Genomic DNA, 21,761 nt, shown 5'->3' on the forward strand with positions numbered 1-21,761 from the left:
ATCGTCATTGTCCTGCCTTTCCCCCCAGCCACGCACCAGTGATGGACCCGAGCTGCGTTGGGTGCCACCCCGCTGTGACCATGCTTCATCCTCATCCTCCTCCTCCTCATCCTCGTCCTCCTCGTCCTCCAGTAGTGGGCCCTGTCTGGCCACATTTGTACCTGGTCTCTGCTGTTGCAAAAAACCTCCCTCTGAGTCACTTTGAAGAGACTGGCCTGAAAGTGCTAAAAATGACCCCTCTTCCTCCTCCTCCTCCTCCTGGGCCACCTCCTCTTGCATCATCGCCCTAAGTGTTTTCTCAAGGAGACATAGAAGTGGTATTGTAACGCTGATAACGGCGTCATCGCCACTGGCCATGTTGGTGGAGTACTCGAAACAGCGCAACAGGGCACACAGGTCTCGCATGGAGGCCCAGTCATTGGTGGTGAAGTGGTGCTGTTCTGTAGTGCGACTGACCCGTGCGTGCTGCAGCTGAAACTCCACTATGGCCTGCTGCTGCTCGCACAGTCTGTCCAGCATGTGCAAGGTGGAGTTCCACCTGGTGGGCACGTCGCATATGAGGCGGTGAGCGGGAACGCCGAAGTTACGCTGTAGCGCAGACAGGCGAGCAGCAGCAGGATGTGAACGCCGGAAGCGCGAACAGACGGCCCGCACTTTATGCAGCAGCTCTGACATGTCGGGGTAGTTGTGAATGAACTTCTGCACCACCAAATTCAGCACATGCGCCAAGCAAGGGATGTGCGTCAAATTGGCTAGTCCCAGAGCTGCAACGAGATTTCGCCCATTATCACACACCACCAGGCCGGGCTTGAGGCTCACCGGCAGCAACCACTCGTCGGTCTGTTGTTCTATACCCCGCCACAACTCCTGTGCGGTGTGGGGCCTGTCCCCCAAACATATGAGTTTCAGAATGGCCTGCTGACGTTTACCCCGGGCTGTGCTGAAGTTGGTGGTGAAGGTGTGTGGCTGACTGGATGAGCAGGTGGAAGAAGAGAAGGAGGAAGCCGAGAAGGAGGAGGTGGCAACAGGAGGCAAAGAATGTTGCCCTGCGATCCTTGGCGGCGGAAGGACGTGCGCTAAACAGCTCTCCGCCTGGGGCCCAGCTGCCACTACATTTACCCAGTGTGCAGTTAGGGAGATATAGCGTCCCTGGCCGTGCTTACTGGTCCACGTATCTGTGGTTAGGTGGACCTTGCTACAGATGGCGTTGCGCAGTGCACACTTGATTTTATCGGATACTTGGTTGTGCAGGGAAGGCACGGCTCTCTTGGAGAAGAAGTGGCGGCTGGGAACAACATACTGTGGGACAGCAAGCGACATGAGCTGTTTGAAGCTGTCTGTGTCCACCAGCCTAAATGACAGCATTTCATAGGCCAGTAGTTTAGAAATGCTGGCATTCAGGGCCAGGGATCGAGGGTGGCTAGGTGGGAATTTACGATTTCTCTCAAATGTTTGTGAGATGGAGAGCTGAACGCTGCCGTGTGACATGGTTGAGACGCTTGGTGACGGAGGTGGTGGTGGTGTTGGTGGTACATCCCCTGTTTGCTGGGCGGCAGGTGCCAACGTTCCTCCAGAGGCTGAGGAAGAGGCCGAGGCGGCAGGAGCAGAAGAGGTAGCAGGGGGAGCCTGAGTGAGTTCCTTGTTTTTAAGGTGTTTACTCCACTGCAGTTCATGCTTTGCATGCAGGTGTCTGGTCATGCAGGTTGTGCTCAGGTTCAGAACGTTAATGCCTCGCTTCAGGCTCTGATGGCACAGCGTGCAAACCACTCGGGTCTTGTCGTCAGCACATTGTTTGAAGAAGTGCCATGCCAGGGAACTCCTTGAAGCTGCCTTTGGGGTGCTCGGTCCCAGATGGCGGCGGTCAGTAGCAGGCGGAGTCTCTTGGCGGCGGGTGTTCTGCTTTTGCCCACTGCTCCCTCTTTTGCTACGCTGTTGGCTCGGTCTCACCACTGCCTCTTCCTCCGAACTGTGAAAGTCAGTGGCACGACCTTCATTCCATGTGGGGTCTAGGACCTCATCGTCCCCTGCATCGTCTTCCACCCAGTCTTGATCCCTGACCTCCTGTTCAGTCTGCACACTGCAAAAAGCCGCAGCAGTTGGCACCTGTGTTTCGTCATCATCAGAGACATGCTGAGGTGGTATTCCCATGTCCTCATAATCAGGAAACATAAGTGGTTGTACGTCAGTGCATTCTATGTCTTTCACCGCTGGGGAAGGGCTAGGTGGATGCCCTTGGGAAACCCTGCCAGCGGAGTCTTCAAACAGCATAAGAGACTGCTGCATAACTTGAGGCTGAGACAGTTTCCCTGGTATGCATGGGGGTGATGTGACAGACTGATGGGGTTGGTTTTCAGGCGCCATCTGTGCGCTTTCTGCAGAAGACTGGGTGGGAGATAATGTGAACGTGCTGGATCTACTGTCTGCCACCCAATTGACTAATGCCTGTACCTGCTCAGGCCTTACCATCCTTAGAACGGCATTGGGCCCCACCATATATCGCTGTAAATTCTGGCGGCTACTGGGACCTGAGGTAGTTGGTACACTAGGACGTGTGGATGTGGCAGAACGGCCACGTCCTCTCCCAGCACCAGAGGGTCCACTAACACCACCACGACCATGTCCACGTCCGCGTCCCTTACTAGATGTTTTCCTCATTGTTATGGTTCACCACAACAACAAAAATATTATTTGGCCCAATGTATTGTATTCAAATTCAGCGGGATATAAATTTGAGGCCTAGTATTTAGGCGCTGGGTGACCGGTATGGATTTAGTGACAGAATTAGACTTGGAAATGCACAGTAGCGTGTGTGTGAAGTTATTCTGAATGACCCTATGTGCACCTTGAATATTATATACCCTTTTAGGGATAGATTTCAAATAGCTCTGATATAGCAGAAACCACTAAATTATGAAATTGCTAAATTGGGAATTGTATTTCAACCCAGAACAAAAAATGTGCTTTGGCGGACACTAAATAACTTGCCCATCCACAACAGTACAGCGGTAACGACAGATTTAGCGGGATATAAATTTGAGGCCTAGTATTTAGGCGCTGGGTGACCGGTATGGATTTACTGACAGAATTAGACTTGGAAATGCACAGTAGCGTGTGTGTGAAGTTATTCTGAATGACCCTATGTGCACCTTGAATATTATATACCCTTTTAGGGATAGATTTCAAATAGCTCTGATATAGCAGAAACCACTAAATTATGAAATTGCTAAATTGGGAATTGTATTTCAACCCAGAACAAAAAATGTGCTTTGACGGACACTAAATAACTTGCCCATCCACAACAGTACAGCGGTAACGACAGATTTAGCGGGATATAAATTTGAGGCCTAGCATTTAGGCGCTGGGTGACCGGTATGGATTTAGTGACAGAATTAGACTTGGAAATGCACAGTAGCGTGTGTGTGAAGTTATTCTGAATGACCCTATGTGCACCTTGAATATTATATACCCTTTTAGGGATAGATTTCAAATAGCTCTGATATAGCAGAAACCACTAAATTATGAAATTGCTAAATTGGGAATTGTATTTCAACCCTGAACAAAAAATGTGCTTTGACGGACACTAAATAACTTGCCCAGCCACAACAGTACAGCGGTAACGACAGATTTAGCGGGATATAAATTTGAGGCCTAGTATTTAGGCGCTGGGTGACCGGTATGGATTTAGTGAGAGAATTAGACTGGGATATGGCCAAAAAATAACCACACTATTGCTGGTTAAATGCACTTGGTGACGGGCGCAGCTTGCCCCTGATGTAGTATATGGCCAAAAAATGAACAGACTATTGCTGGTTAAATGCACTTGGTGACGGGCGCAGCTTGCCCCTGATTTAGTATATGGCCAAAAAATTAACAGACTATTGCTGGTTAAATGCACTTGGTGTGACAGCTTCACCCTGATGTAGGCTTTAGCCAAAAAACAACCTCACCATTGAGGGTTAAATGCACTTGGTGACAGGCGCAGCTTGCCCCGGATGTAGTATATGGCCAAAAAATAAACAGACTATTGCTGGTTAAATGCACTTGGTGTGACAGCTTGACCAACCACACTACTGATGGTTAAATGCACTTGGAGACGGGCGCAGCTTGCCCCTGATGTAGTATATGGCCAAAAATCAACCACACCATTGAGGGTTAAATGCACTTGGTGACAGGCGCAGCTTGCCCCTGATGTAGTATATGGCCAAAAAATAAACAGACTATTGCTGGTTAAATGCACTTGGTGTGACAGCTTGACCAACCACACTATTGCTGGTTAAATGCACTTGGTGACGGGCGCAGCTTGCCCCTGATTTAGTATATGGCCAAAAAATTAACAGACTATTGCTGGTTAAATGCACTTGGTGTGACAGCTTCACCCTGATGTAGGCTTTAGCCAAAAAACAACCACACCATTGAGGGTTAAATGCACTTGGTGACAGGCGCAGCTTGCCCCTGATGTAGTATATGGCCAAAAAATAAACAGACTATTGCTGGTTAAATACACTTGGTGTGACAGCTTCACCCTGATGTAGGCTTTAGCCAAAAAACAACCACACCATTGAGGGTTAAATGCACTTGGTCGCAGCTTGTGCTGGCGCACCACAAGACACAAAATGGCCGCCGATCACCCCAGAAAAAAGTGACTGACAAACGGTCTGGGCAGCCTAAAAACTGTGAGCAATTGAATTTCAGCAGCTTAATGATGCACAGCTGCAGATCGATCGATTAATCAAGTCCTTTGGAGAAGTTAATCTGCCTAATCTCGCCCTACTGTCGCAGCCGCAACCTCTCCCTACGCTAATCAGAGCAGAGTGACGGGCGGCGCTATGTGACTCCAGCTTAAATAGAGGCTGGGTCACATGGTGCTCTGGCCAATCACAGCCATGCCAATAGTAGGCATGGCTGTGAAGGCCTCTTGGGGCAAGTAGTATGACTCTTGTTGATTGGCTGCTTTGCAGCCTTTCAAAAAGCGCCAAGAAAGCGTCACAAACGCGCCAAGAAAGCGACGAACACCGAACCCGGACTTTTACGAAAATGTCCGGGTTCGGGTCCGTGTCACGGACACCCCAAAATTCGGTACGAACCCGAACTATACAGTTCGAGTTCGCTCATCCCTACTCTTGATATGCAGCACCCCTATCCTAGGGTTATATAGGGTGTTCGAGCCCACCATCATTCCCGTCTGGTTCCAGCCATTTTGTATTTTCAGCAAGATTACATCTACTGAACACCTGGGTTACGGTATGACAACCAGTTACGCTTCAGGTGCCGCCGTGTACCAAGAAATGTATGTGTCATTGTGCACTAGATTGTTCATATGTGTTATATTTAGGAACTCTTTCTATTGAACTAATTAAAAGTTACGTTTTAATTAAGATCACCACTGAAATCTTTCTTTGTACTCTGTATTTATAGGTGATCTAGCCATAGATTATCATAAAAAAATGTTTTTTTCTACTTTATATATTTCTTTTTTGGCATGGTGGGTTTTCTGGCAGGTGGCCTAAACACGGAGACATGGCTTGCAGAGGCTAAGGAAGTATTTTCAGATAAAACACATACACAAAAGAAGTTTACACAATCATTTAGTTCAGCTTTCAAGGAGTTGAATAAACTGTATTGTGAATACCTTTCTAGCTGGTGGGAGGTACAAAGTCTTGATAATTATATAAAGCATGGGATTGTCCCCAGAGGTCTAAGGATTTCCCTTGTTCCTGTACCTAAACAAAGAAGCACAGGCTTCAATAGTAAGTGAGAACAACTAGCTATGTCCAGCTTCCTTCAGTTTATGACCTTATTACTGGAGGAGTAAAATACGCATCTGGACAATCTAAGCGAGAAACTGAAAACACAAATGGAGACTGTTAAATCTTTCTCACAAGACCCAGAATTTATGGAGAAAGGAGAAATTACTTCAGACCTCTGTGGAGAAATTCCAGTATTTTCTATGCAATAGAAAACATTGGCAATTCAATCAGGATCTGGCAGAATTAAAGGAGAACACGGCCTACTGAGTTCTCAGAGAAAAGCCACCAATAAGAGAGCTGCCCTCAGATCTCTCCACTACTGAAACAGATATCTCTGACAGTGAACGGGAACAGCCAAATAGAAATAAAGCTAGAAACCCATATATAAGAGAGGCAGGGGACGGGGCGGCAGAGCGAGAGGACAATCTGCAGGCCCTCCCTCTAATAATTTTTTAGATCAGGGACCAACAGGCCCCGAAATAATAAACTTATCCAACAGGTCATTGTCCCCCACCGAAATGACAGTACTCAGTAAGGGACTTTCCTTTGTCCCGTTGCAGCGCTTCAATGACTTTTCTTGGGTAATTGTAAACTCAGAAAGCATACGTTCTTTAAGAACTCAGACAAGTGTCGGGACCTCGGAATTCCCCCCGATATGCTAGATGATGTGAGACTACTAAATAGCCTGTCCGAAATGGACAATCGGAATGAGGGAATAGAACCCTTTACCTCCTTGAAAGAAAGAAGTAAAAAAAATGCCACCACCTGAGGGTATCTCATGTTTGGATGTGTTTCTCCAACTGGTCATCTCAGAGTTGGGGGAACTAGCATCCTCCAGGATGTCGAGCAATCTCTCCAGTAAGGAACGTGAAGCAATCTCCTCTCTGAAAAACAATCATTCAGTTACAATTAAACCCTCTGATAAGGGGGGAACACTGTTATGCTGAATACAGAGGACTATTGTAAAATAGGCCTAGGGGAGCTACAGTACGCAGAGTATGGATCCATCGGACTTCATGTTGAAGAAGTACACGGTCCCAGAATCCCCCCGTGCCGGAGGAGGGGCGACCTCGAAGACCGTGGCCTTAATGCTTTGGGGGTCCCCATGGTGATGCTCCTGTGTATGGCGAGAAACAGCTGTATCTCTCTTATTGGAGATATCCCCCAGGTTTTTCCCAATCCGTCTGTGCAATTCTCTCTTCGTTTTCCGTATGTATTCCATAGGGCACTCGCATGTTATTTTTTAGATGATGCCTCGAGTCCTGCAATTCACAAAATCCTTATTTAAAAAGGTTCTTTGAAGATTAACACTGGTGAATGTTTTATCTGTCTGTATAGTACTGCAGGCAACACAGCCACTACATCTAAAACAACCCAGGGGCCTTCGATCTAACCAGGAACAGCCCCTGGGAGATGGATTGTAGTGGCTATGTACCAGCAGGTCCCTGAGGCTGTTTCCCTTCCTGAGTGTTATCTGTGGGTAGTCGTGAATCTTTTCTTTGATATCTGAAATAAAATAGAAATAAAGCTAGAAACCAATTTATAGGAGAGGCAGGGGACGGGGCGGCAGAGCGAGAGGACAATCTGCAGGCCCTCCCTCTAATAATTTCCCCAGAGGTATAATTTCTTATCCCCTGAGAAACCGCTCGCGACAGCGAGACCAACAGGCCCCAAAATATTTAACTTATCCAACAGGTCTTTGTCACCCACTGAAATGACAGTACTCAGTAAGGGACTTTCCTTTGTCTCGACGCAGCGCTTCAATGACTTTTCCTGCAAAAAGGATTTGAATCTATTTGTTCGTAAACTCAGATGGCATAAGTTCTTTAAGAACTCAGACAAGCACCAGTGTCGGGACCTTGGAATTCCCCCCGATATGCTAGATGATGTGAGACTACTAAATAGCCTTTCCGAAATGGATAATCGGAATGAGGGAATAGAACCCTTCACCTTCTTGAAAGAAAGAAGTAAAAAAATGCCACCACCTGAGGGTATCTCATGTTTGGAAGTGTTTCTCCAACTGGTCACCTCGGAGTTGGGGGAACTAGCATCCTCCAGGATGTTGAACAATCTCTCCAGTAAGGAACGTGAAGCAATCTCCTCTTAAAAACGATCATTTAGTTACAATTAAACCCTCTGATAAGGGGGGGGGGGGGGACACTGTTATCATGAAAGAGGGAGGTGCTCATACCGTTCTAGAGAGCACTAGTGAGACCTCATTGGAGTATTGTGCTCAGTACTGGAGACCATATCTCCAGAAGGATATTGATACTTTGGAGAGAGTTCAGAGAAGAGCTACTAAACTATTACATGGATTGCAGGATACAACTTACCTGGAAAGATTAAAGATTGGAAGAAAGACGAGACAGAGGGGATATGATAGAAACTTTTAAATACATAAAGGGAATCAACAAGGTAAAAGAGGAGAGAATATTTAAAATAAGAAAAACTGCTACAAAAGGACATAGTTTTAAATTAGAGGGGCAAAGGTTAATATCAGGAAGTATTACTTTACTGAGAGAGTAGTGGATGCATGGAATAGCCTTCCTGCAGAAGTGGTAGCTGCAAATACAGTGAAGGAGTTTAAGCATGCATGGGATAGGCATAAGGCCATCCTTCATATAAGATAGGGCCAGGGGCTATTCATAGTATTCAGTATATTGGGCAGACTAGATGGGCCAAATGGTTCTTATCTGCCGACACATTCTATTTTCTATGTTTCTTTAATACAGAGGACTATTGCAAAATGTGCAGACAACTTCTGAGTGATAAACAGAACTACGGTATACTTACCACAAATCCAACGATTTCTTACTTGGCAGAATTGCGCGACATTCTGTTAGAGGCAAAATGCAATAAGATTATCTCAGAAACGGAATTTGATTTTTTATATCCAAAATTCACAGTGGTTGCTACCTTTTACGGGCTCCCTAAAATTCATAAGGGTATAAATCCCTAAAAGGATGACCGATAGTTTCAGGAGTAGGGAGTATTTGTCAGAACTTGGGCAAATACATTGACTGCATACTATTACCATTCGTGACATCCCTGCCCTCATACATATGCGATAGCATGGATCTTCTAAAAAGGATAGATGGTATTACATTGGACTAACAGTCAATCCTTGCAAGTATAGACGTGGAGGTGCTTTACTCGTCTATCCCACATGAAGCGGGTCTCCTAGCAGTCAGCTATTACTTGAGCATAAAGGAAAAGCAATTTAGTGAACATAATCATTTTGTCCTGAAACTTCTGAGATACATCCTTACTCATAACTTTTTTCTTTTTGATGGCAAGTGGTACCACCAGCTCAGGGGCACTGCAATGGGATGTTTGTGTGCACCATCCTATGCTAATTTGCTCCTGGACTGGTGGGAAGCGACTATCGCATTCAATGATGCGGTGTCGTCTTGTACTCGGGCCTCAGGCATTGTGGGCCCGGTACATAGATGACATCATCATATGGAATGCGACCATATTGGCCTTTTCAACCCTTGTTGAGAAGCTCACTTGCAATGACCTGGCACTACGTTTTACGTATGAGACAAACAAGAACACTCTTCCCTTCCTGGATATCCTGATCTCAAGAAAGGGTTCAGATGAACTAACTATCAGTATCTATCGGAAACCTCCATCTACAAACTCGGTGTTACATTGGAACAGTAGTCACGCCCTTCCTCTGAAGAGAGGAATACCGCGTGGCCAATATTTGTGCCTGAGACGCAACTGTTCTGATAAACCTGAGTTTGTGGAACAGGCCGCAATCCTCAGGAGAAGCGCTCTCATCAACACGTACTGAATTATTGGTATCCAGAATTAAGCCTAAAACTGAGCAGAAAATTCAATTAATTGGTACCTTTGATGTGGCAGCCAATCAAGTTAGAAATGTCTTACAGAAACACTGGTCGATATTACTAATGGATCCAGATATCAAAGACAGGATTCACGACTACCCACAGATAACACTCAGGAAGGGAAACAGCCTCAGGGACCTGCTGGTACATAGCCACTGCAATCCATCTCCCAGGGGCGGTTCCTGGTTAGATCGAAGGCCCCTGGGTTGTTTTAGATGTAGTGGCTGTGTTGCCTGCAGTACTATACAGACAGGTAAAACATTCACCAGTGTAAATCTTCAAATAACCTTTTTAATTAAGGATTTTGTGAATTGCAGGACTCAAGGCGTCATCTAAAAAATAACATGCGAGTGCCCTATGGAATACATAGGGAAAACGAAGAGAAAATTACGCAGACGGATTGGGGAACACCTGGAGGATATCTCCAATAAGAGAGATATAGCTGTATCTCGTCATATACAGGAGCATCACCATGGGGACCACCAAAGCATTAAGGCCACGGGCATCGAGGTCCCCCCCCTCTGGCACGGGGGGAAAACTGGGACCATGTACTTCTTTAACATGAAGTCCGATGGATTCATACTCTGAGTACCGTAGCCCCCTTAGGCTTAAATGAACAGCTGTGTTACAGCTGCTTTATTTGAAAATGTTATGGGACTATAAATAATTAGGCCCAATTTCATATACCGGACCTTCCTAACCATGATATTCATATTATGGTCCAAATTCTCTAGGCAAAATTTCTATCTGTAATGCCTGATATGTCGGCTCACCCAAATCTATTGAGGTGGAATATTTTTCATATACCTCTGTTGAATCATAGCCCTGTGTGTGGGCCTCTTAAATTAGTAGACCTCGTCTTATTTGATTGCCACAAAAATGCCTTATATTAGTAGCGCTGTCCTACATCTATGATAGCGCTGATGTGTTGATGGCTGCCATAAATAGTCCCGGTTGCATGGCAACGCGTTCAACCATGGCCATTGGATTAGTTGTGTCCTGGGCTGATGACACAATCCGTAGCCGTTTGCAATGACGTATACCGAACCGGCTACGTCAGACTGCATTGTATAGTCCTACAAACTCTGTCGATCTTCAGCGTGGCCTGTGCATGCGCAGTTGCATGAAACCGCCCCTTTCACATCACCGCGCTGCGCTCCCCAGCCTTGTTCTGAGATGAAGGTATGTTTAAAATTGCACGGGCGAGCTTCCTTATGTAGGCTATATTAGAGCCTCAGGACGTATCGCGGCACACTGGTCCGTGGAGCCGCATATCAAGAGACCTCCCTGCACCTTATACTGCCTTATATCTTTAGGCATGTGTTTAGCCCTGATACCCAGTGGAGCCTATACCACAGGCTACCATTTGTATTGATTTAAGTGTCTTTTGCTTTCACATTGAATACCCTCAGTGTTGATTATTGAAACATCTAGATCAACACTATGTGATTTATGCCGTGCTCGATTGCACAATATTCCCCTGATGATTGTTACATGAAACATGTATGTAGGGAACTGCTGCACTAGGGCACAAGAGGGCCAAGTAGCGTAAGGGCAAGGTTCCAGACGGGGTCGTTCTTCTCAGGACGGGGGCTCTGTGGTTAGGAAGTCAGGGTCACGTCAGCACCCCTATCCTAGGGTTATATAGGGTCTTAGAGCCCATCATCATTCCCGCCTGGTTCCTGCCATTTTGTATTTTCAGCAAGATTACATCTACTGAACATCTGTAAAGACTGGAAGACACCTGGGTTACGGTAGGACAACCGGTTACGCTTCAGGTGCCGCCGTGTACCAAGAATTTTATGTGTCATTGTGCACTAGATTGTTAATATGTGTTATATTTAGGGACTCTTTCTATTGAACTAATTAAAAGTTACGTTTTAATCAAGATCACCACTCCAATCTTTCTTTGTTCCCTAGAAAGCTGTCTTATATTTAGATGTGGCGGTGAAATTATGCATTGTTGGTACCTGCTCCAGGACAGGCTAAACTCTCAGCCCTCACTATTTTTTTCTGAATTGACTGACTAGAATGTTCTCACTCCTCCTTTCTATATAGGGAGGGTGACACCAGTCCCACCTAGCGGTAGCGGACAATATAGCGCATTAATACCATGTGCATACAAAATACAGTAAATGTAATACAGAAAAAATGTGTTTTGCATTTTGCAGTGTACCGCTGCTCTGCATTGGGATGCTGCACACTACCGTCAGCAGAACCATAGTCTGAGCAAATACAGATTTCTGATATCATATATCTTGAAGACCATAATAAATCTGTAACAATCAGAGGATGTGGAATCACTGTGTCCACCAACCTGTTTAACTTTGGGCTAAACCTAAGACATTATCCTGTTCAGTCCTCTGATAATCATCCTTTAAAAAGGGGGATCCAGTCTTTGCTGCAAGAGGGCCACTAGGTTGCATCTGTTGGAATAGTCCCAATGTGGTTGGCAGAAGAACTGAGGTATCAGGCCCCTAGTCTGAGGTCAGGACAGGCAGAAAAGGGTCAATAAGGTAAACAGGCACAGGTGAAGTCAGACAGTCGAGGATCAGAGTCAAGAATCGGCCAGAGCTCTGTACATAGACAGACAAATGGAGCAAAACACCTTTGAAGGGACTAGCACACTAAAATATTAGAGCCGGCAAAAGTGTGCATGCATTTCCTAAGGGCAGAGGGGGGAGAAGCCTTGCCAGCAGGAGCAAGAGGAACCAGCAGACTCCAACAGCTGGACTAGCCAGAAGGAAGCTGTGGGGGACTAGTGGGTCCAGAAAACTGGAGCACCGGCAGCAGGGTGAATAACCCGGTGCCAGTACCTGCCCTGGGTAGCTGAGTGGTGGAGGACATGGGCCGCAAAGTCTACTAGCTCATCATCTAGCATAACAGCAATGCAAAACACAAATTATTTTTATGGAATAACTGATAAAATGTTTTTTTTCTTGTAAATGACCAGCTCAATTATTATCTGAAGAGGATTCACGTGTTGACCCCCGGGAAAGAGGAGATCTATTTCAATAGAGATGGACACTTTCTTCCAAAGTTTGATGTTTTAAACTTTATTATATTTGAGAATAAATCAACGCAGACAAACACAGTTGGATATTACCGAGAAACGAATGGGTTCCAATTACAAATAAATAACAGCGCCATACGATGGAATCCTAAATTTTTCCAGGTACTACATAGTATTATACTAACCTGACGTATCCTTCAGTTAAGAGAGGAATAATCATGTCTGTTTACATGAGGTTGTTATATATAAATCTCCTGCAGTCTGCTATCTCTAACTGTCCAGATGAATGCAGCAATAATCAGGAGGATCCAAGCTCAGTGAACATCCACTGTCAAGTCTATAAACCCAACTTATTCCAGAACGGTACCACCAGCCCAGGGGTGGTGTTCCAATTTTTAACAACAGGTTCCCTACTCAACGGCAGACATGTGGCATCACGACACATATTTACATATATATACACCATATATATGCAACGCAGATACACATAAATACACCATATACATTGTACACATACATAAATACACCATATATACACTATATACACATACCACCCAACAAAGGAGATAAACTATCAGCAGCGCTCAAAGCAATGGAAGCGAACATCTCCAGCTGCCCTGCTGCCACCAGAGCAATGGAAAAAGGCTGGGCTCAATAGCATATGCCCATGTCTGTAAAGCGCTGCGGAATATAGCAGCGCTATATAAGCGCATAAAATAAATAATAAATAAATAATTCTCACAACTAGTCCTGGAGGAGGAGGAGTTAGTTTACAGTATGTCACACTGGCACTATATGTCACCTTAGGGTCCCACACAACAGTTATTCCCCCTTAGTGCCACCCGACAGTAGAATGCTCAGTTTTCACAGTAGTCAGGACCACTTAGTCCCCCAACACAGAATTCAGGCCCCCTTAGTGCCCCATTCACAGTAAAATGTCTCCTTGGTGTCTCCACACAGTAGTCATTCCCTTTTTGTGCCCCCACACAGTAGTTATGCCCCCATAGCTATTCACCCTTAGTGACCCCTTTATTTTAGTCATGCCTCATTAGGGCCTTCACACAGTAGTCATGCCCCCTTAACACCCCCTTCACAGTTGAATGCCCCCTTAGTGCCCCCACATAGTAGTCATTCCCACTTTGTGCCTCACACAGTAGATTTCCCGCTTAGTGCCCCCACATACTAGTTCTTCCCCCTTTGTGCCTAAACATAGTAGAATTCCCCTTTGTGCACTTACACAGTAGTTTTACCCACTTGGTGCCCCCCTTACAGTAGTGCTGCTCCCGTATTAACATCCCCATACAGTAGTGCTGCCCCTTAGTGCCCCCTCGCAGTAGTGCTGCCCCTCAGTCCTCTACTTACAATAGTGCTGCTTCCTTAGTGTTAATAAAATATACAAAGTAATACTCACCTAGCTCCATTCCCTTTATGAATGGAGCACAGCATGCTTTCTCCAGCAGGTGCAATGTAGTGACATCATCGTGTCTGCTGGGCTGAGTAGGGGATTGCACAGGCCAGAGACAGATCGGGCAATGATACTCGGCCTAAACATTCTCCTACTCAGACCAGCAGTTGTCATGATTTCACTGGATCACACCTGCTGAAGAGACCATGGCCAAGGAATGAGGCCCGAGTATTTGGCCTGGGTCCGGCTGCTCTGTATGCCATCCATGACAGCCCGAGCCTCACCTGCCAGTATTCAAACAGTTGTACTTACTGTGCGTGTTTGCGTCTATTGGAAGACGAGGCCTGATGGCCTGGCCCCTCTGACCCTGCTGTCCCTGTAATATCCTATATGACTGCTAAAGTGGTAGATCCATCACCAACTAGGCCATGCCTTAGGCCAGCAGAGAATCCACACTCCTCTGAAGCTGTCTCACTAGTCCATCACAGGGATTGTCTCCAGTGAAACTCAGAACCTGATTACAACATCTAACACAGCCCTGCTCATCATCTCCAACACTGACTCACAAACTAAGCTTTCTATTCCTACAGCCTCACAGTGGACATTCCAGAGCTAACTCTTCAGAAGTGGTCCTAACTTCTGGGCTTGGCTCTTTCTTGTGGTGTGAGTCACCTGCAGAAGTGAGTGAAAGTCAGCAACCCTAAGAAGGTTAGGCCGTCAAGAGAAGAGAGTTTGTGCACAGAAGCAGGCTGTGGAGGTTATGTATGTTATGGTCCTGGATGCCACAGCCCTTGGCTGGGTTTTAATGGCTTCTGGCTCCCAGCCATATTAGTGAGACAGATTGGGGGGGATTTATCAAACTGGTGTAAAGCAGAACTGGCTTAGTTGCCCATACCAACCAATCAGATTTCACCTTTCATTTTCTAAAGGAGCTGTGAAAAATGAAAGGTGGAATCTGATTGGTTGCTATGGGCAACTAAGCCAGTTCTACTTTTTGCCAATTTGATAAATCTTCCCCACTGTGTCTCTTTTTTTTTTTTCAAATCATTTTTATTAAAAATAAGAATCATTACATACGGTTAAATATGTTAAATCGCATAATGGTATCGATTGAAGACATTTGAATAACATAAGGTAACAGGTGGTTTGACAGGTATTGTTTTACATCAGTTCCTTAGGATGGATAGTACAATAGATAATACAAATTTAATCCACACCTAATATAACTCTATAAGGGTTATGTTAGAGTCCAATTATAGTAAGCAGACTTAGTCAGGAACGGCAGATGTAAGCTAGAAGAGAGAAGTGTTTATGTTTCTGTGTGTAAACCAATCTTTCCATTGTTTCCTATATAATTGTATACTACGGTTTTCCCAGGCTGCAATTTCTTCAAACCTACATAATTGGTCAACCTTCCCTATCCATTGAGAGGGGGAAGGTAATTCTTCAGAAAGCCAAAATTTAGGTATTAACAGACGTGCTGCACTTAACATAGTATGGAATACTTTGGTTGGTGGTAGTTTAGATGTAGATGGCGGTAAACCTAATAGTGCTAATTGAGGAGAGAATGAAATATTTGTTTTACATATCATGTTAGCTTTGGCGAAGATTTCCTTCCACCAATCTTGAAGTGGAGGGCATTCCCACCATATATGGAAAAATGAACCCCTATCCTTTTTACATCTTCAGCACGTATCTATATTATTTGGGCTATAACGGCAAGTGATATCTGGAGTCCTATACCACCTTGTTAAAATTTTATACCCGTTTTCTTGGGTGCGAACGCACCTAGAGGTTTTCTGGGGCAGTAATAAAAGTTTTGAGGCCTCTGTTTGAGAGAAGCTAATATCCAAGTCCCTTTCCCATAGCCCAATAAATGCTGGTTTAGTCATTGACATTGGAGTATTTAATTTCCTATAGATTTGGGAGATTAGTTTAGTATGCTTGGATTGGTCCATTATTATACTTTCAAACCAGGTCAGTGGACGTAGTAGGTCATTCATAGAGATATTCTTTAATATAAAGGAGCGTATGAAGGACAGTAAGTAAGGGAAGTGTTTGCATTCCGGGAAGATATTTAAAATATTTTTACTTTTCAATACTACGCCATTATCGGCAAAAAGTGAGAAGAGGAGCAGTGTAGAGTTTCGAATGGGGTAGACAGTCTTTCAGGTTAGATGGAGCATATACTAATATGTCTTTTATTTGTATCAATGGAGAGGGTAATGGTATGGTATGCTGCGATTGTTGGAACCAGTTCCAGGTCTCTATTATCGATTTAACCATTGGGTTGAGGGGCCTATCCTGTGTTGGAATTTTTTTTTGCACCCACTAGGAGACCTGAAGGGAATGAACCCAGGTTATCCTGTTCCATGGATACCCAAGGCTTCTGATTTGGGTGTGTCATCCAATCCACTAATCTAGAAAGCATAACTGCTCTCCCATATAATTCTGGGTCAGGTAATCCTATTCCCCCATTAGCCTCAGGTCTACAGAGAACAGAACGAGCTAGTCGAGCCCTTTTCCCGGCCCAAATAAACGAGCTAATTTGTCGTTTAAGTTTAATGTAATATATTTTTGGGACTGGGATCGGTAGTACTTGCTGCAGGTATGTCAATCTTGGTAAGACCAATGAGGTTACAATATTCTTCCTACCAAACCATGATAACATCGGATTCCTCAACCCAGCTAGTTGTTCAGAAATAGACTGAAGGAGAGGAGTAAAATTCAGTCGAAAAAGAGTGGATGGGTCGGGCCCAATCTTGACTCCTAGATATGTAATATATGAGTGTCCCAGTTAAAGGGGGAGTTTGCCTTTAATGAGTTCCTAGTTGAGGAAGGGAGGTCTATAGTGATAATATGGGATTTGCTCATATTAATTTTGAAGTTTGAATAAGAACTAAACTGTTCTAAAAACTTATAAATCATAGGTAGGGCTTTGATTGGGTTGGTATTCATTTTTAACAGATCGTCTTCGAAAGCAGCTACCTTATGTTCATTTTGATTTATCTTTATACCTACTATCTCTTTCTCCAGTCTAATAGTCTGGAGCAGTGTCTCCATTACGAGAACCAATAATAAGGGTGAAAGTGGGCATCCCTGTCTGGTGCCATTCCTGATATTAAAGGAGGGGAACAGAGTGTCGTTAATGATGATAGAAGCTGAGGCATGGGTATACAAGGAAAAGATGGCGTTAATATATTGGTCAGGGAATTTAATTGTTTTAAGGACTTCTCTCATATAGTCCCAGCTAACCCTGTCGAAGGCTTTTTCTGCGTCCGTGCTAAGGAAGACTAGAGGCCGTCTGAGCTTTTTTGTAAGGTAAATAGCGTTGGCGGTATTATTTCTGCCCTCCCTACCACGGACAAAGCTGACTTGGTCTTCTTTGATTAGAGATGGCAGGAATGATGACAAGCAGGTAGCAAGCATCTTAGCTAATAATTTCAAATCCAGATTTAACAGGGAGATTGGGAGATAATTAGAGCATTGGGAACTATCCTTTCCTTCTTTAGGGATCAGTGTGATATGTGCTCTGGTGTTATCTGTGGATAATGGGACACCAGACAGGGAGCTATTAAATATAGAGAGAAGGTATGGGCCTAATATATTATGGAAAGTGCGGTAATATAAAGCCGGGTAGCCATCAGGTCCAGGACTTTTCCCATTAGAAAGTTGTTTAATTGCTGTCTCAAGTTCCGACATTGTAAAAGGGGCTTGTAAAATTTGGACTTGGGAATCCGACAGTACCGGTAAGGCAAGGGAATTAAGGAAGGAGATTGCTGATTCCTTTGGGGGTGGAGAGGGGGGATACCACTTTCCTTTTCTTCTTCTTTTATATTGTATAGGGAGTAGTAGTACCTTTGAAATTGTTTGGCTATTTCTGGGGTAGTAGACACCTTTTCCTTGTTAGTAACTCTAATCATGTGTATATAATTATGAGATTTCCTTTGCTTAATACGTTGCATCATGAACTTGGATGCCTTATCTCCATGTTCATAATATTTGTATTGGCAGAAGCTTTATTGAGCAGGGTCTTTAGAGTGTTCTTTAAATCTGTGAGCTCCTTCAGGTGGGAATCTAATAAATAACTTTTGTGAACAGTTTCTAATCTATGGATCTGGGCTAGGAGTTCTTCTACTTTTTTCTTCCTCTCCTTCTTGATTCTTGTCCCCATACTAATTAATTGGCCTCTCATGTAAGCCTTGTGGGTGTCCCATAGTATGTGGGGGGATGTGCCAGGAAGGGAATTAAGGGAAAATAATTCCTCCATAAGTTTTTGAATATACACTTTGTTCTCTTCTTAGGAAATCAGCTGTTCATTAAGTCGCCATCTAAATGCTTTAGGTTCTAGTGATGGAGCTTGAATGGTAATAAATACTGGGGCATGGTCAGATAAAAGTATATTACCTATGTAGGCGTGCGTGCACAAATGTAGGTGTTCTTTTGACACAAATATGTAATTGAGCCTTTGATACGAGTTGTGGGGGTGTAGTCCTGCCCGGAGGGATTAAGGAGACGCCATACGTCATGGACAGCTCCCTGATGTAATTTATTCCTAAGTCGTCTCAGTGCTCTAGTGGATAGAGCTGATTTTTGGGATGATGAATCTATAGAAGGATTTAATGCTATATTCAGATCACCTCCAAGCACCACCATGCCCTCTCTGAATGACTCCAAAAGAGTAAGTGTCTCTATCAGCCATGAAATCTGTTTGACATTTGGAGCATAGAAGTTTGCAAAGGTATAAGTCTGATTAGCTATTTTGCCCTTCAACAGTATATATCTGCCCTCTACATCTTGAATATGAGAAATATATGAGAAGGGCAGACCCCTCTGGAACCCCACACTCACACCTCTGGATGCCACAGAATTCGATCCACAATGATACCAGTGTGGGTACATGGATCTAGATAGGACAGGGTATTTATTAAATTTGAAATGTGTCTCCTGAAGCATCAGGACTGAGCATTTTTCTTTTTTAGCTAAGGAGAATATCTGACTACGTTTTGATGGAGCATTAAAACCCTTAACATTGAAGGTGGCAATGCACAGGTCAGCCATCTAATGATAAAATGACTGAGTGTGTCCCACTGAAAATTTTTAGTAAAAGATGTGTAGGTGCAAATTGTTTGTACTTAACTATCCAAGGCGGAGTTACAGGGCTGCAGAAGCGTCCCCTTTTCTTTTGGAGATATAAAGTTGACTTTCTATGATACCTGTCATAAAACCAACAATAAAATAATAACAACAGTGAGAACAGTTTGGAATATTGATCAAGCAAGTAGATCACTAATATTAGAGTAAAGTTACTCTGGGAATAGAGTAGGGGGGATAATATGCACATTGTAATGTGACTTATTCTAGTACCCTCAAAATATGTAGTAATTAGGCACTTAGTAAAAGACATATAAGCATCACCACGATATCATGACTCAAAATTCAGGAGTGGTTATGAAGGGTTAAGACCCAAATCAGGTAAAACATTCTAAAAATTATTAATGAAACATATACTCAAGGAATCTCTGATGAGCATGAAACGTTACCTAGGATTGGATCTAGAGTCCTTCAAGAATCATGAAGTGGAAGGCGCCTTGGAGTTGAATGTCGGCTTCTTCTGGATCTTTGGGGTTTGCCGGGACGAGGTGTCTCCCAGGGATCCGCAGAAGGGAGATCCGGGAGTGGGTTATTACTTTGAATATGATCCCAGTTATCAATGGGTAGTTGGTTGATTTGCTGAATATCGTATGCTTTAGGCAAATCATTGAAAGAAGAGATGGATATGCGCTGACCTTCATATAGAAAGGATAACCCAAAGGGAAATAGCCATTTGTATAAGATTCTTTTGCTGCGAAGCCAATCAGTAAGCGGTTTAAGTGCTCTTCTTTTTTTCAGTGTGGACTGGGCCAGGTCTTGAAATATGGTAATGGGGCAGTCCTCAAGAGCAAGTTGTTGGAAATTTCTCGCTTTACTGAGAATTGCATCCTTAACTGGGTAATGCAAGAACTTGCAAATGACGTCCCTTGGAGGGTCCGCAGGCTGTGGTTTGGGACGCAGGGCCCTGTGTGCCCTCTCAATGGTAATTTCATGAGCGGAGTCAGGACCAAGCAGTTGCAAGCATATATTCATAATGGCTTCCGGTATTTCAGCAGGTCCTATCGACTCTGGTATGCCCCTGAACCGCAAGTTATTACGTCTGCTCCTATTTTCATGATCTTCAAGGAGCGTATATAGTGAGTTCATGTGCGCTTAATGCAGGGTCAGTGTGGAGGAGACTGCGTTCTGATGTGTCACAATAGCAGTCTGATTGTCCTCTAGCATTTCAACCCTCCTTCCAATATGGCGCATGTCCTCTTTTATTGAGGTAAGATCTGATCTGAGGGGCTCCAGGGCCTCTAATAAGGCATCCTTCAGGAATGATCTGGAGATGGGTAGGGTATCAGCCTCAGGGGAGACCTCCTTTACCTTTTCAGATACTGCTGTATGTTTCGGAGCGCTCCCTGCAGCTTTCGGCGTTCCGGGCGCCATATTGATTTCTTTAGCCACATGCATCTGAGCAGCATTTTTAATAAATTTCTCCATGGATTCGCCACTTGTCGGGCTTTGGCATGCCCTTGTGCTTCAGTAGGTCTGGGGCCACCGATCTTGACCATTTTGGCGATTAAGTGCCGCTGGATTAAGGCTGCGAGGGATACTATATCAGCAGAGCTTCACTTCATGCTGCCATACAGCTCCGGTGCAGGCTACGCCCCCACTGAGTCTCTTTCTTAAGGTCTATACCTTGTAGTGGACACTGCAGACATACATTTTTGTGAGAATTGCATCCCTTGGCTTAACTGGGACATAAAATGTTGCCTCAGGGAGCTCCTGGAATCAACCCCATAAGTCAGCCAGAGGAATGTTTACAACAGTTTAAGAACTGTGCCTCCGTTTTTTGTGGATGATTGTGGAAAAACTGGTTCTTCAGTAAAGACTTATCTATTGAACTGCACTGCCTACCTCCTTCCCTGCCTACCATTTACTGCACTACACCTCACTGCCACCAACATCAAAGGCACTCCACCTTCCAACAGACAGGAGACCCGACCAGGGTGTGCCCAGAGGAATATTGCCATCAGGTGCATCCCTCTTTACTGCGCATGGCCCAAGGAAGTGCTGGAGCAGGACAGCCACTACCGTGAGTAACATCACCACCCACACACTACTACTACTTTCATCCTCTCCCCTCAAGCCTTCATCTGGTCGTCTGCAATAAGGCTGGTATTATGATATGATACATTTCTTCTGGATTAAGCTTCAGGTTGGCTGAGTTTGGTGATTTCCCCTCTGTTTCCTTGGACAGCAGTTTAGGGTCAGGTTCTGCTAGGTTTACTTACATTCATTATTCGCCACCTGTTTGCCATTGCCGTCTGTCATCTTTTCATTGCCAGACTCTTCTCCCTCATCCGTTACATCTTCATTCAGTTTGCTGTCATCTATGAGTGAGTTTATTATTCTGCATTTGTTGTCTGATATGTACTTCATATACGGTAGCTTTACTTTCAACTGCACATTTGTTACCATTTTCTGCTCTACTAAAGTCCTGGGTTTATTTGAGTACCAAGAGCCATCAATTAGGACTTGGGAAAATGGACTGCTGTAGGTAATGTCTGGTTCTGCTGTCTTGCATACATCTGGCGTTGTTACACTTGTGGTAATAGTGCCTCTATGTGTCCCCCTGTAATTGATGCACTGTAGGTACAGAT

The 21,761-nt window shown here is 44.5% G+C and overlaps 1 protein-coding gene across 1 annotated transcript in view; it reads left to right on the forward strand.

Moving 5' to 3' along the window:
- The window catches only part of LOC122935161 (vomeronasal type-2 receptor 26-like), a 127,522-nt gene that overhangs the window by 85,005 nt on the left and 20,756 nt on the right, over positions 1-21,761 (forward strand). The window contains exon 5 of the mRNA XM_044290926.1: positions 12,555-12,776. Coding sequence (XP_044146861.1) covers positions 12,555-12,776 — 222 coding nt within the window. The remainder of the gene's footprint in view (positions 1-12,554; positions 12,777-21,761) is intronic.

The sequence above is a fragment of the Bufo gargarizans genome, chromosome 4, assembly GCF_014858855.1.
Source record: "Bufo gargarizans isolate SCDJY-AF-19 chromosome 4, ASM1485885v1, whole genome shotgun sequence".
In the NCBI taxonomy this organism is placed as follows: Eukaryota; Metazoa; Chordata; class Amphibia; order Anura; family Bufonidae; genus Bufo; species Bufo gargarizans.